Source organism: Fulmarus glacialis, unplaced genomic scaffold (genome assembly GCF_000690835.1).
Source record: "Fulmarus glacialis isolate BGI_N327 unplaced genomic scaffold, ASM69083v1 scaffold23712, whole genome shotgun sequence".
Lineage (NCBI taxonomy): Eukaryota > Metazoa > Chordata > Aves > Procellariiformes > Procellariidae > Fulmarus > Fulmarus glacialis.
The window spans coordinates 27,004-43,664 of NW_009200070.1; the positions used below are offsets into that span (position 1 = coordinate 27,004).

General features: G+C 36.2%; 1 protein-coding gene across 1 annotated transcript in view; it reads right to left on the bottom strand.

The window, feature by feature from the left end:
• EPS15L1 (epidermal growth factor receptor pathway substrate 15-like 1) overlaps positions 1 to 16,191 on the bottom strand; it is a 29,537-nt gene extending 13,346 nt beyond the window's left edge. The window contains exons 1-14 of the mRNA XM_009573476.1: positions 15,890 to 16,191; positions 15,231 to 15,387; positions 14,420 to 14,482; positions 12,758 to 12,843; positions 12,301 to 12,373; positions 11,812 to 11,973; positions 10,751 to 10,948; positions 10,309 to 10,473; positions 8,037 to 8,163; positions 7,864 to 7,914; positions 7,345 to 7,481; positions 6,225 to 6,285; positions 5,767 to 5,849; positions 4,205 to 4,337 (exon numbers count right to left, since the gene is read on the bottom strand). Coding sequence (XP_009571771.1) covers positions 4,205 to 4,337; positions 5,767 to 5,849; positions 6,225 to 6,285; positions 7,345 to 7,481; positions 7,864 to 7,914; positions 8,037 to 8,163; positions 10,309 to 10,473; positions 10,751 to 10,948; positions 11,812 to 11,973; positions 12,301 to 12,373; positions 12,758 to 12,843; positions 14,420 to 14,482; positions 15,231 to 15,387; positions 15,890 to 16,191 — 1,798 coding nt within the window. The remainder of the gene's footprint in view (positions 1 to 4,204; positions 4,338 to 5,766; positions 5,850 to 6,224; positions 6,286 to 7,344; positions 7,482 to 7,863; positions 7,915 to 8,036; positions 8,164 to 10,308; positions 10,474 to 10,750; positions 10,949 to 11,811; positions 11,974 to 12,300; positions 12,374 to 12,757; positions 12,844 to 14,419; positions 14,483 to 15,230; positions 15,388 to 15,889) is intronic.
• Between the last annotated feature and the right edge of the window lie 470 nt (positions 16,192 to 16,661).

Sequence of the window (16,661 nt, forward strand, 5' to 3'; positions counted from 1 at the left end):
AGCATTATTCAAGATACAGCATCAATAAATATAGAAAACCTTCTCTGTGAAGAAACCTTCAAGTTCTCCAGTACCACTTGGTGAATATCAAATTACTTCAGTCAAGTCCCAGGGGAGCTGTACGAAACCTAATGTCCATTAGGAACTTCATGGACTATGAACACATTCCTGAAGAGAAAGAACATGCACATACTCCCTTGGGGATTTTTATTAGAACAGTCTAGTCAGAAAAGCTAAAGAGCTTCTTAGCTGATCTTCCTCAACCTAAAAAGAGAATCTTAAACCAGGTAAGGGACAGAGATACTGATTTTTCAAATCTTTGCATGTAACAGATATGTTGGAGCTTTGATGTACACTGGTATCCAGGCTTGCTGCTTCTGAAACACCTTCTCTTGTCATCCTCTATTTTTATTCACTGATTTATTAGCCTTCCTCCAATTCTTTTTAAAGATTCTGCACTCTACCTTTAAATAGTTAGCTTGAAAAAACACAATAGAGCATTTAATCAGAAAAACAAACATAAAAAATTTCTCTTGGACCAAGCAAGGATCAGTTTAAGACTTTGTAACATCTAAAAGGTCTTGAAAGACTTTGGTTCAAAAAGGAGTGAGAAAAAAGGAAAATGATTTATGAAGAACAGAACAAGCATAAGCCTGAGATTCAGCTTAAGATACAACTTTAAGGAAATAATCTCATGATTGTCATCCCGTCTCTTAACCTTAGTTTTTGAGAAGGGAAAGATATGGATCTCAAGAGTGTCTAATCCATGCCACACAGTAAGTGTTTGCCAATCCTTGCCAGATAGTAACAACCACAGACAGCTGTGAACTGAAGTATCTGCTAATAGTCAACAGATCATAGCTGCTTCTCAATGTCCAAGCTTTGAAAAAAAACAAACACAAAACCAAACCAAACCAACCAACCAATCTTCACTTTACAAGCAGCCAGCAAACAGGTCAGGATTTCTAAGGCCAGACAATGATTACCCACTGCCATCCTGCTACTGACAAAGCTGGCAGTAGCAGAAACATTCCCTTAAGCATGGTATGAAGACTGTCTCCAGAGCCTTTATATGACAGCAGCTAATTTGAACTACATACTCCTTTTACAGGTTTTTCCAGGTACATCTGAAGGCCTTTTGATCTGACCTTCACTAAGTGGTAAACCCGCTATGTCTGAAGTGTTTCCCTGGCCCTGTGTTCAGTTCCAAAGGTTTGCTCTGCCTTTGTCCTCGTGAAGAAATGAGACCTGATGCACAACTCCTCATTCATCTGGACAAAACATAGACACGTGGGCAAGAGGGGAACTGTGGCACACTTCGGCCACACCCTGATCATCCAGGACACCCTGCAATACCTCAATGGATCGATCAGAAAATGCTTGCATGTCACATAACTCCTAAAAAACTTTGCATATAGAAAAGCACTGAATCAGGAACAATCCCTGGCAGATTTTGCTAGTTTTCCCATCAACAACTACTTGGAAAAACAGAGAGCTTTCAATGCTCTGCAAAAATATTTAATAGTATTTTCTACTTGACTGTAGAGTGTTGAAGACAAGTAAAGCTTTATATTAGATCTTCATTGCACCTGCATAACAAAATGCAAGAAAACCATACAAGTGCTTTTCCATATTAAAAATCCCCCCCAACAGAAAGAACCGTTTTACTAAAAAAAGTACAAACTGGGAACAGAAAGGCAAACTGCAGATTTGCCTGGTAATAACTAGCATTTATTCATCCTTCAGCAAGATCTTTATCACCTACTTGTTTTTTAATTAAACAGACCAATGAGAAAGGTAAGAAACAACGGAAGTTTCTTGTCTGTTGTTTGTTTTCTGAGCAGCGTTCCCATTTCTAACACGCACTTACATGCCTGTATCTCTTGCTAGCATCACAGTGTATTACTATATAATTTCTCATGCTTTAAGTAACCACTGAAGATTGCCTTAGTTGTGGAAGGAAGGGAGGAGTATAACTGCATAAGCACATGAGGCTCATTTGCTTTAAAAAAAACCCTGCTTTGTTTCCTCCTTAGTCTATTTTATCATAACAACATTTGCTTTTGGTAGAGCAGCGGAACCTTACAAATATTGTGTCTCCCAAGAAGAGGGGAAGGTACACATTTAAACAAATTTTTTAAAAGACTGATTAAAGGCTGAGTGCACACGTCTAAATTCAAAACGAATTATTAAAGCTACATGTTCTCCAAAATTCCTCAATATGTACACAAGAGGGAATGAAGAGACACAAATTAAAAAAAAAACCATACAGGTGAGTCAATCCTATGGCATGTATTTCTCATCTTTGCTGCTACTATTACACTATTTGCTAGGAATAATCATGTTTCGAACATGAAATAAAAAGAAACCACATGAAAGAGATAATATAGGTATATTTAGTATTTGTTTGACTCATTCAACTTTATATAGGCCCTTTAAACACTAAATTATTTTATGTAGACATTTCTTAAAAAGAAAAAGATGGCCACTTACATACTTTCCTTGAAAACCAAATGAAGAAAGAAAAATAACATCTTTCACAATGGCAAATAAGATTACCTTCAGCTTTTATATTTCTGCTTTTATTCATTTGTGTCCTATTAGTTGATATTTGTCAAAGGCTCTCTAGTACCTCAACAGTAGAAAATATTTACACAAAGCAAGCATGGAACAGACTTCAAGAACTTTTCCACAATCCTAGAGCATTTCCTGACAAATTTTCACCAATACTCACCTACACAGAACCACATTGTTTGATTTCATGGTTTTAGTGTGCATGCCCATCTCTTGAGCAATAAAATCATAGTAATAGGAACAAACTACTACTGCATAGGAATAGGAACAAACTAATGCTGCTGCAATGGCCTGCTTGTAAGTCTACTGTATTAAATAACATTTTCCAAACCTCGGATCAACCTACGGGATAGCTAATGGCATCTTCAGGATACCCCGGTAATAGAAAGCACTTTTCACGTTATCCAAGGAGCTAGTTCTAGCATAACTGGTTTGCAAAACCAGCCAGATCAACAATACCTGTTATAAACAGGATGGGTGCAGGATGCATGCTTTGCTCCAAAACACAACAGCAGAAAGGTAGACAATCCACATATTTAGACAGGGAGACATCAATAATGGATCTGTTTTCTTTGTATTATGCTTCCTAACACTGTCAGTGGATACATGAGAATACTAGACGTTGACCCACATGTTTGGTGCAAAATTATGTGCCTATTCATAAGCAGAATCCAGCTTTTTTTTTTTTTTGAGCCAACTAAATGTTCACTGCTTGTATTAACTGACTTACATCACTGTTGTTAAAAGGAGACTTGAAACTAACAGCTCTAAGCAGCTTCAGTTCTTAAAACAGTTTCACTGGTATCTGAATATTTTGAAAATCGACTCTAGGGCGGGCGAACAAGTATAAGTTGAATTTCCATTAAAAGAGATCTTATTTTCAATTCAGGAGATTCATACATTTCTAAGATTAATTTCCATACATAATGGACTTGAAAGCAGGAACAAGCCATATATTCAGAAAGTGTTCTATATTTAATTAATGCAGCAATGCGTGAATACAAGAATGATCATACCTGGACAGATCAGGACAGGCCTATCTAACCCTGTACCCTGTTCTTGTTAGTATCTAGTGGCAGATGCCTCAGGAAGAACACCAAAACAAGGTAAAGATAGAGCCATGCTTCAGACTACCTTGCAGACATTCAGCAACCCAGGAGCCAGAGAGAGTACTTTGGCTTTTGGTAGACCCTGTTGCCCATTGGATTTTTCTTCTAAGAATTATCCAGGGTTTTTTTAAGCCCATTTAAACTTTTTTGCATTCACCGTATTCTCTGGCAAAAAAAAAAAATTCCTAAATTTAGAGTATTGTATAAAAACAAACCTCTTTGTTTATTTTGAAGATGCCATTTATTAATCTCTTGGAAAAGACAGAAATTTTTTTCCCCATTTTTCCCTGCCACAAGTGATTTTACAGATCTGTTATACCACTCGCTAATGATCTGTTTTCCAGTCTGAAAAGTTCCAGTCTGCTTTACTGACAATTTCTGCCGATTTACTAATAATCTCATACCTTCCTCCATGGTTGAAATATAAGGTAATGAGATAGAAGACTGTCAACTTGTCCTTGTGTCCAATAATATACAGGAAATTGGGGGAACTGGCTATTAAAAAAAGAAAACCACCTTACCACTGGGTGGCTTGGGTCGTGGAGGGACATTTTTCTTCGGTGGTAACGCTGGTGTGTCTGATTTGCTTTTGAAAGGGTCATCTGAGAATCCAATGCCTCCAAAAGAGGAGGAGAAGGGGTCTGAAGCTACTGACTACATGAGAAAAATGAAAAGAAGAAGAATGTAAGCACGTTGTTGAATATCTGTTGTTTCATGAAAGCTACAAGTTAACTCAAGTAAAAGCATTAACATCAAAAAATGAGGACAGATTTACAGAATTATGTCAGTGGTGTAAGAGGCTAACGCCCACTGACAGAGGTGCTAGGATTTCACTAACATTCAAAAGTACTTATGCTCTTAATCATTTAAGTACTTCTAGAACTTTTAGTCCTAGCAAAAAGCTGATGAGAAAAATAAAAGGAAGTAAAACTCTGCTTTTTACTATTTGGCAATGAACGGTCATACTACAGTCTGGCCTTCACTCTGATAAACAGAACCATGATAGAAACTGGAAAAACATGGTAGATTGCAGAATGGATAGCTTTTTTGCATGCTTTTCTTAAGTTACACACAGCTATTTGTCTTTTTTGTAAAAGCTCAGGGAAAATTCCAAACCCGTATTTTTTAATGTTTCCTATATTCAGCTGGGTCTTGTGAAGGACTCTCCTATTGACTAAAAAAGGCACAAAAAATTACACCATACAGGGAAATTTATCATCCTGAAATGAAGAATGTAGGCAAAGCTAAAAGCTCGCAGTCAGACCTTTGCTAAAACGTCTGACTCAACCGAAACACATCAATATTTGTAAAGACTGCTGCCACCTAGTGGAGAGCTAAAACCCTCACAAAAACCAGTATGAAAAGTTAGAAAAAAATACAAGAAGATTAATTAGTCAAGTGATACGATAATCTATTTTCTAGTTAACATTTACTCTACAACGTTCAAGCATTTTTGTGGAACTAAGTGTAAAAAGTTGGGCCACTGGTATCAACTGTAAATTCCAAACTGCATCTCAAAGCTAACAGCAAGCAGTCTGTGACTGATCCAGATGAGGAGGTAAGGACCTAGTCCTATTTGAAATACCCGATATACTCAGTTTATACCAAGAAACCAAGGAAACAGCAGTTCTGTTAAGAGCTATGAAATGTCAGCACACCATGTTTTCCACCTTCCCCTGGTTCCCTGTACTCATGGAGAAGTTTAAGAACAAGTCAGGATACAATGAGAGATGAAGTATCCAAGAAGCAGACTTCAGGACTTAGAGGAAGGTTGGACACTGAAATATATTCATATCTGCAACAACTACCTTTTCTTACAAGTAAAAACTAGAACTTATTTCATTTGCTCCTCTGGTATTTGAAAATGTTTGTGAAAAGTTGATTTATCCCTGCTGAATCTACCAGTCTTGGTAAGACTTTGCCATATCTGAGACGGAAAATGCTTTGCTAAGGTGAGGTTGATCGGAAAAAAATTAACAAAAGGGAGTTGTCAGCTGAAAAGTTACAATCATATCACACCCTTAGAAAAAAGTATCTGTACATAAATTTTTAAGAGGACAGTTGCTTTCCTTGTAAGCTTTACCTTTGACATCTGACTGAAGTCTGCAAACCCCTCACCACTACTAAAAGTACCACTTCCAAATGGATCCAGTGTTCCAAATGGATCTGAAACACATACAGGAGAAAAAAAAGTTATTTAAAATAATACTTAAGAATTATAAAGAATGCTTAGCACCAATGAAGTACAAAACTAGGCAGGTGATTAAAAAACACTTGCATTTTGACTTGGTATGAGATGTTAAAAGAGAGTTCCATAAAACAATAGTTTTTCTACCAGTTGTCTGGAGGACGGGGTGGGGGGGAAGGTGAAGTATATAGTGTACATGAAGACTTAATCTTCATAATCCGTAATAGGACCGCAATGACATTTGCCAATAGTTCACAAGACACTTTCTTTATTCTCAACTTTTACGTTTGATTCGTCTTTCATAAAGAGATACTTCCTTATTCATCTTCATGAGAAAATTTTTACCTTCTTACCTGGACCTTTTGAAGAGATACTGGAAGACGTGAAAGGATCACTGCTTTCAAAAGGGTCAGGCTAAGTAAGAACAGATATACATAATTATTGTTCTGCTGTACTGTGCACTTGTCATTTTATGCATATCAAAATCTCTTGCTTTAAGACAAACTATTTCCAATTTCAGATCACTCTGTTCAGTGGACATATAGTAGGATAAAACAGACTGATTATATGAAATTTGCATTATTAGTGCATTTGGCTATTGATAGCATTGAACAAAACACCAAGTACCTAAAAGTGAAACACATTCAGGTGAAAAGTGCATCACACTGAAATACAAGCAATATTAGTTACCAGGGCAAAATAAGAAATTACACCCGGAAGTGTTCAGTCTTTAAGCAACAGAGACTGAATTTCAGGTCAGGCATTTACATTATTATCGATTCAGAGAGTCTGTATATCGCTTCTTTTTAAATAGATGGTGTTTACAGTTGCTCTTCAGTTTGAAAAGTCTGCTGTTATCTAAGTACAAACCTATATTGCAAGACAAACTGACCTCCCACTGACTGATACTGGAATACTGTTCTAACACTTGGGTGGCAACTGTCAATGAATGCCATAAAGGTGAGAGAAAGGATTAATTAAAAAACAAGAAAAAATCCATGCCCTCCCCCAAAACAACCACACATATACATGTAAGGACAGCTTAAGAACTGTGACTATACATTTGACAAACGTGTTCTGTGCAGTCCTTCCACTGTGTTGGCTCTATTGTCTGTTGGTGGCTCAGTAATCCTTTAGCCAGATCAGTTCCTCGATCCAATTCACTATGTGACTGCACAAATAGAAACATCGATGGAATGGAGGTAATGGTGTGAATGAGTGGGTGCTGGTGGGTTGAAATTCTCAACAGAGGAAAAAAAAATCCACCTAATTGCATCTTCATGGTGAATATACATCATTATCATGGAACTGGAAAGAACAAACTGCTGATTGCCTTAACGATCCATACTTAATTTTAATACAAAAATTAATCATATTTCATCAGTTAGGAGAAAAGTATTTAATGATATTTGGTTCCTTTTAGCTTGTCAATAGTAAAGAAATCTATTATGTGTAGATTTAAAAATTACTGACCTTTGAGGGTAAAGTGGGGGGTTTTGTGAATGGATCTGAGGTAAACGGGTCACTCTTCACCTGTTTCTTGAAGAAATCCTCAGGGGCAGAACTACGAAATGGGTCACTTTCCTTAAACGGATCACCTCCAAATGGATCTAGAAGGAGTATTAACAGGTAAATAGAATGTAGCACCTGGTGTGTCCATAATGAACCATTCTATATTTGACCTCACACTCTCTGACGTAATTTTTCTTATAAAAACACACAATGATTTGGTAAATCTGATAAACTTTCAGATACCTCTGTAAACAGGGTATTCACTGAGTTTGAACAAGTACATGTTTATATTGAGGTTATGGACTTAGTAAAGAGTTACACGCATGTTATTAACATATTGATCCTGAATGCACACTCTGCCAGGTTTCTAAGTTCCCACATGCAAACCAAAAATCTGAAGCCAGGGAAACCTTGGAAATCTTTTTGTTTAGCTACAAATTGTTTATATCACATCTGTCCTGTCATCAAAAGGGCTATTACCTGCTGGAGCAGGTGGTTGCTCTGCAAAAGGATCATGCTGGAATGGGTCACCTATGCAGAATAGAAAAATCATTTGTTTTATCCACTATTTAGCAAGATGATAAAAGTTTGTGGAAATATCATTTACTCAACAATTGGGTCTTCAAGGTCTCAGTAAGCCATTGGTCACTTACTGCCTTTGAAAGGGTCTGCTCCCTTAAATGGATCAGATTTGAAAGGATCTTCTGACTGGAATGGATCTGTATGCAATTCTTGTGTGTTATTGGTAAACATCAAGGCTTTATTCTTAAACGGATCATCCTAAAAATTAAGAGGAGAAACATTACAGCAACTTACCATGATTAAAATGCTCAGTTAGCCATTTCGCAGAAATTCTATGGTGTCTTGGTTCCTGTTTAATGATCTTAAAAATGACTTCCTAAAGAACTTTCTGAGTAAGTGGCTTTTAAGCAGAAGAAATATGTAGCCTGAGGCTACACAGAACATCAAAAGTATATACAGATAACAATAAAAGGTTAAACTGTTTCTCATATTAATATATTCAGTTCTCAAATACTTAAATAACAAAACCAAACAAAAACCTCAACCACCGCACTATCCAAAAATTCTTCTCTCCCAGTTATTTTACAGCTTAGCTTCAAGTAAGACAGTTATTTAAAAGAAAAGGATCCACAAATCATTCGTGGACTACATTACAAGAAATTACTACTGAGTAGTCATACTCAAGATTGCTTCTTGTGAACTCACTCTTGAGCTTAAAGCTCCAAGTACTGATTTCATATTACAAAGCACTACACAGCAGGAAGAGTAGCACCCCAACTTTTTGATGGTAGAGAGGTTCGTAAGCGGAGGCCGACCTATAGCTTTGCCAAGTTACAAAAAAAAATGCAGTGTGAACAAGTAGCAAACTAAAGTTATGAAACATCTTCATCGCATTCATTTGCATCTCATACCCCTGTCTTTTATCCGTTTTGTGTCTCTTTGATGAAACCAATCTTTGCCACAGTAGCCATATGTGCTCTGCACAACAGAGCTCCATTGACAATCAAAGCCATTCGACTCGTAACGTAAAAAATATCTAACAACAACTACCCACTTACACTGCCTCCAACACCAGAAAGACACGGGATTTCTGTCATCCCTTTACAAGATGCAAATGAAGAAGTCTTAATTAATACTTCTCAGAACAACAGGGAGGGAGGTGGGGAGAGGAGGAAGAGGAAGGAAGAATTAAGAAACAGGAAAGGGACATAATGGTTTAAAAAATTTACTATGAACGTATACTGGAGTTTTCTTCGTAAGTGATTCTTAGGTTTTGCAAATAAGAGAAACATCTGGAAGTTTCCACTGGAAATTAAACACAATGTTTATGCAAGCCATGCAAGCACAGAAAGTAAGTACTGAAGTGTTTTCAGACCACGCCTCTCAATGTATTGTTGTTCTTAATCTACACTTCTCCTCTTTCGAGCATTTTGTTTTTACAGAGAAAGGGTAAGCAGGGCATACAGGTAGCATGCCTGCTGAATATTTATTAGTATACTATACAGGATATATTTTTAATTTCATACTAAACCTATAGTAAATACTGTGCTTACAAGGATTCTGGAAAGTATGTTTCCCTAATGAGGAAGCAGCAAGTAGATGTGCAAGTAGAATCAAGCAAGTACGCGAATTTTATATTTGAAGTGAAGAAATAGGCTTAAAAAATTAAAAATCTTGTGATTTAGAGTAATTTATTAAATATCCAAGTCAACAATATATACCCAAAAGAAATGGACTGGAAAAATCTTTAAGAACCTGAAGGATCTAATGAATTGGGAAAAATACTGATTAAAAGAAAACATAATAAATGAGACAAATTATGCTGGAACCGTTTAAGCAGAAGAGAAGAGAACTATCTATGTATTTTGGGAAGGGAACGTGTTTCTTACCGAAACATGTAATAAACACAGCTCACTGCAAAGGAGAAATTTCTATAGCTTCTTTTGGAAATAAGAAAGAAATACATGATTAAAGGGAAGTTTACAGCAAGAGAAGGTGTCACCTTGGTAAACCAGAGAACTTGCAAGAAAAAACCAAAACACTTGAACTGGAAATAAAGTCCTACCTACTTCCTGAGACTAAAGATGTGACAGGTTACAAATCAAGCGTTAACCTTTTCTTTTTGTTCCATAATTACAGTTTGCTTACATATCTATACTGTTACAGTTACAGAGGCACAAAATCCTAGCACAAGATCTAACCCAAAGCTTAAAAATCAGGTTTTCCACCAGCATTAAAATCTTTGCCCTGCCTTGCACCGGAGATTGGTACCTTGCAGGGATCATGGTATTTCCTAACATACCACAAGTCAACTAAACAAACATCTTAACTATTTCAGATTAGGTGCAAGTCACAAACCTAGTTATTGTAAAATACACTAAACAGCAGTAATTTTTTTTTTACCATAGCTCCATAATTGCTTCTTTCCGTCTGCCCAAGGCCTTCACTTATGTCTGCTAAATTCGTCAGACTACCACCGTGAACCCCATTGAGAGCTTCATTATATTCTTCTATACTCTTATTGACTTCTTGATGACTCTCTTGAAGTTGAGAAAGTTTACTTCTTGCCTAAGCAGTGAAAAATGCTTTAGTATATTACACATTCAATAACACTGTCATTCTCGCATTCTCGCAACATGGTTGCCAGACAGTTGCATTTTCCCCCCCACCAGAGTTGAACTTTTCCTGACTCAAACTGGGAATTAATCTACTAAGCACCAGTCAAAAAGGCTTATTTCATGAACCAGTATTTTTTTCCTCTTCTGAAAAATAATCTTTCTAGGTGATGTTCAACTCTTAGCCTTTCAAGAAGCAAAAAAGAAGTTGTATAAACTACAGTGAATACCTGGTTTATTTCTTCCTGTGTTGATTTTAAAGATTTGATTATTGTTTCAAGCTGCACTTTTCCAGCCTGGATACTCTGCTCCAGCTGAGTCTCTTCTTGCTGGAGGCGATTCAGCTCTGCTTTTGCTCTATTAAGGTCATCTTCCTGTAATTTTAAATCTGACTCCTGAGATTGAATCTGCATTTTTAGTGACGAAATCTGAAACAAAATGTTACAAAAATCAGAGTAAAATTTGAAATAAATGTAACTTAATAAATTATGAATTTATAATAAATAATACAAAGTTGTAAAACAACCTATCAACTGCTAAGGAAGATAACAAGAACTTAATATGAAGAATATGCATGCTTCTTATTATGTTATACAAAATCCTTGATAAAAGCACATAGGACATTCAATAAAACCAAGAAATATTAATATTCTAAATGACAGAAATACCACACTAATTATAAAGGTAATTAAAAGGTGTTTCTTAGATGGTTACCTTGTAGTTTTCAGAACTTGGCTCCTTTTCCATTCAAACATTTATCAAATATTATAAAGTTGATTTTTAATTCTGGTAAGAGTTAAAATCACACAGTTGCATATGACTCTCCTTAAACACTTTATTACATGACCTTTTAGACTAAATTTCTATATTAAGATAACATGCTAGCTACATTGGCAATTGTATCTCCCTGAAAACCCACTTTTAACTCAGGGTACTGACGAGGTTCACAGTGATCAAAATATGCACCACTGCCCATGGACTGTCTTATGGGTCAGGAATGATGCTTCTCAACTACCCTGTTAGGCTGAATAACTGTTTCATATATTCACAGAACAGTAACAGTTTATGTAGAAAGGAACCCCTGGAGATCACCTGATTCAACCCCCCATTTATGACCATTATGGAAGTTATTTATGTTAGCAAAATCCTTTCTTGGACCTCTGTATTTGTGTGGAAATTGTTATTTATGGTAAAAATGAATAAACAAAGCAAGCTTATTCACTAAATGAATAGAATTTCCTTCAACAAGACACAATACTCTTGAGCATGTCCAGAATTAACGTACACTCACCACCTGTGTTTCTTCCTGGCATTTCTGCCTTACATCATTCAGCATATCTTTCAGTTTGGCTTTCTGCTGATCCATTTCATCCAGGCGGTCTTGGGCATCTTGTTTCTGAGCCTCTAGCTCTTGCAAGTTACTTGTCTCCCTATCTAAATCATTTTGCAGTTCCTGAGGAAAATTCCACAGTTTGTAACTTACATTTAGCTGTTGTCTTATAGGAATTATCAACCACAGACAAACAGGCTAGCAGACTCCAAAAGATTTTCAGTGTCACATAGGCTATTCCCTGCATGCATATGTTTTGTTTCTGCAGGAACTTGTATGAGGCATCAGGAAACAAATCAGTGCCCACAAGATGGAAAGAGACTGTGACACAGAGCACATGTAATACTTGCCCAGAAGCAACATAAGAAAAGATAGAAGAAAGAATGCTTAATTCCCCATATATTATTTCAGATTAAAATGAAAACTAATAATGATAAACAGAGTTTTTACCTGAACTTCATTGGTTTTCTGTCTGATTGATTCTTCCTTTTCCCTAATGTCCTGCTCTAGCGAATATTTTTCTCTGTAAGATAAACAAGCACATGTATTCATGACTAGTTAAATAATACAACATACATGTGGGCACGCAAAAATCAGTTGAAACACCACGCAGCCAAAAATGCCAGCCCATATTCTGATATATTCTTTAAAGGAGTAAAGGTGTACACATACTAATTATTCTTTGAAAAATACTATCTATTCCATAATCAATCTTTTGAAGTCACCTGGTAGAATCCAGGCTGGCTTTACGTAATTGGCTAACCGTAGGGTATCAGTGGGAGATTTAACTTCAGTGACAAATAATGATAAACTGACTAAAAGAAAACAAAAGTAACGGACACATCAGTACTATATACTTTATTGGTTCTCTTACTCCAAGATTTTGTTAATAGTCCACAACTATTACCTCTGCAGCTGTGCAATTTCTTGACTAATATCATCCAGTTCCTTCACCCCTGTAAATTCTCCTGATCCAATGGAACTTGAGCTATCCTGTTAAGAATGAAGTAGTCTATTAAAACACCAAGTCACAACAGAAGATCTTTCTTTACAAAGGCTGAGGACAAAGGTGGGACACAATCCTTATTATATGCATTTGCAAAATTTTATGGGAGACATCAAATTATTATGCAACAACCACTGAGCATGCCACACAATTCTACCTGCAAGACAGGAGAATCTTCTCTATGCCCATTTAACAGATGGGATAGTCAAAATACACATTATTTGAAGGACATGCACAATGTCAACAAATAAACTGCAGGCCATGGTAGAATTAAAATTCAACAACTAAAAACCCAGCTCTGCTACAGTCAATAGTAAAGCTTTCAGGGAACTTAATGAAATCAGATTGTAATTTCAGTCTTCTTGAGCCCTGCCACAAATTAATGCCAATTTCTGCAATTATAACCAACTTCCTGCAGTGCAGGTCATTTCTACAGTCATTCACGTGTAGATCAGGGAAGATGCAGAGGGTATCCCTTGCCTTTCAGGCAAGAAAATTGTCATTAGAAGTTCTTAAGATAAGATCTCCGCATTTGTACAAAATTTGTCATTATTACAAAAAGGATTGCTAGATCTTTGAAAAAAATCACTGCAACTGAGCAAAAACTGCAACACTGTACTCACTGTTAGTATGACAAATCAGGAGACCTACCATTTTTAAATAGCATTTTAAAAAGAAGTACAGTTCGCTTACTTTGCTCAGTTTGAGATTGCTGTGATAACCACAAAAAGTCTGGCTTTATTCAATATAAAAAAACCCCCAACAACCCAACCAACAAACCACAAACAGATAGCATAGTACAATGTGACATTTTTTGCAGAAACAATAGGTGAATATCCAGTTTAAATAAGCTAATTAAGTCCTCATTTTTGGATGAGTATTTCTTGTGTTAATATGCCATTAAGTAATCATAAATAACAACAACAATCCAGACTAATTCTTCAACCTAGCTAATCAAAAGCTTCTAAAATCACTTTTATATTTTCAGACTAGATACAGATTTGCTGAGAGACCTGTACTGTATGCTGTTCAGGATCATAAGGTGTTACCCAATTTGATTATGGAATAAGTTAAAATAAGCTGATGCATTGTTTAGGATTACACAGTTCATTGTTCCACATGAACTGAAAACTAATCTGCTATGTTCACAGTAACATACAGTTTATTTCATGTTATATTCAGCTAAAACCACAGTAGATGAAAAAAAGATCCAATGAACTGAAAATGATGGGAAGCTTAAAGCTCTCGCACCAATGTATATTTATTGCCCACAGCTTCAGAGAACTAGTACACGAGTAACTTTAACATGTCAACCCTGAGTTGCCTGCCAAAGAACATCTCAACAGACCAATGCATCTCAAATTGTTGAAGGAAGCAATATCACTGGGTCAACAGCCAATACTGGTAACTTCACACTACTGTAACATTATCATCATGCCAAGAGCAAGTGTCACAGAACACAAGAGCAAAGACAGGAGAAGGTGTAGAAATAAAAACTTTTAAAAAGTTACAAGTAGTGTATGTAAACAAATTTGCATTCTTTTGGACATCACAATTACTCACACGACGCATTTCTGTTAGTGCTGAGATCTCAGTTCCTACAGGGGTCAAGTAACCTGACAGAGTCTATAGAAAAAGGATATAGGAAAAACCTTAAAAGGACCAGAGCAACAGCAACAAGTAAAATATATTTAGAGGCTCAAAAGCTTTCTGGTTAGGGAAAGTAAAAAAGTAAAGGAAAATACTATACAATTTATAGAAAAGATGAATGTATTGATATGACAGAAGTATTTATCAATTTAAGTTTCAGAAATACACTAACATGCTATTGAGGAAAGGAACAAAGCAGGGTTCAGTAAAAGATTAGATGCTCCAGTAAAATGGTATTAACAGTGATGGATATAGGACTACGGACTGTCATGCTACAAGGGATGAATCAACCACCAATTCCCAGAAACTAGGAAGTCATCACTCTTCATTTAGCCATTAAAAAAATTTTACATTTTCATGGGAGGAATTTGGTACTGATCAGAGTCGAGGACAGCTTTTAACAGTTGCTTTTAACAATTCCCTGAAGTTTAAGAAAAAAAAAGCCTTCCCTATGACAAAGGAGTATTTTTCATGCTAGGCTTTTCTCAGCATTATTATTCCTTCATTTATGGAATATGCTACTGCATTCTTCTTTACTTACTGTCTTGTGTTGTTAAAAATATGTATATTTTCAGATGTTAAAGAATTTTGTAAGAGGAGATAAAAAAAAATTGGCAATTCTCTACCATAATATTACAAAAAAAAAGTTACAAAATTAATACTCAAAGCCCATTACTTCAAAGCACATAAGCTCAGTATTATCTACAAATAATCAATGACTTACCTGTATGGGAGTGTTCCTCTCTGTGGGAGGGATCATATCTGGGGACAATACTTGTGGAGGATCAATCCCTTTACTGACCTTCTGTTGAATGAGATACATTGCTAGTGCAAACTGATCTTTGCTTAGCTTCCCCATCTGTCTTGTGTCTGCCAAAGCCCTGGTAAAAAATAGATTATACTTATAACCAAGAAAAGCTTATTTCTCCTCTACCAAGACGACTGAAATATACATATACATGTAATTTTCTTTTGATTCAGCCTCATCAGAGCTTGCTTATTCTAGTGAAAGAGTTCCATAAACAGAGCAGTATTTTATTAGACATATTTAACTGAAGAAAACAGCATTACTCTGAGAAAATATTTAGAGCGCTAGAACTTCAAAGAACAATCACAATTCACAGACTGACCTATACTCCCCTCCCAGAAAAGCAAAGTGAGTATTTATTTCTCCCTTGTTTTTCCATATAGCTCACATATTGTAGTATGGCAACAGGACAAGTAAAAGAGGTTGGGGTTTTTTTGGGGTTTGTTTTTTTTTTTTTCCCCTGGGTGGTTTTTTGGGGGTTTTTTTTTTTTAGGGTTAGGATCACAATTCTGGCTGGATAATTGGACTTCCCAGATCAGCAAGTTATAAAAATACAGCTACTAGGGAATTCTTACCATATATGTGCTAGGAGATTCTGAGACAGACCTGAATGCATAAAAATGTCCTTTACTTCTTGGCCACTCACAAACCCATCCATGTCTGTGTCTGTTTTTAAGAAAATTTCATCGTATCGCACTTTTTCAGACGTTGGTACTACCCAATTCACAGATGGCTGTAAAACAAAGTTTTCTATTTCAAAAGAAGATAAACAGTCTTTATCAACACACTGAGTATGTACGACATTATTCAGTCGGATGTGCTGAACATCTTGCACTATCAAATCTGACTGGTAAATAGGTATTTCCTCTTTTCCCATGAATGTTTTAGCTTAATACTTTTAAACTGAATTATAAATACTGATAAACAGCTATTCATCAGTTGAAAAACTTTCACTCTTTGGAAATACAGACCCAACTAGGCATACTAAGTCCTCAGGCTAATAACACAGGAGTTTTAGAAGGTAGATTAATGATTTCTTTGGTACTAAAGCAGATACATGAATAAAATCTTTCTATGGTTTCACTTTCTATGGAAAGTGAAAATTCCCCGTAAGATTTGCTACCTCATGGTCGCTCTGACTAAAATTCACCTGCTCTTCTTCCGTTCTTCCAAGTCTTACCATTCTAATTTCATTCCCTCCATCCAAACCACCCATCAACAAACGTTTTCAGAAAAGTGCTCACATGATGCAGAAATCAAAAAGCAGTTTTATTTTTTCCCTGCAGTTTACCGATACAAAGAAAAAAAAGGGAGGCCAGAAGGGAAGGGGGGGGGCCAGAAGGGAAG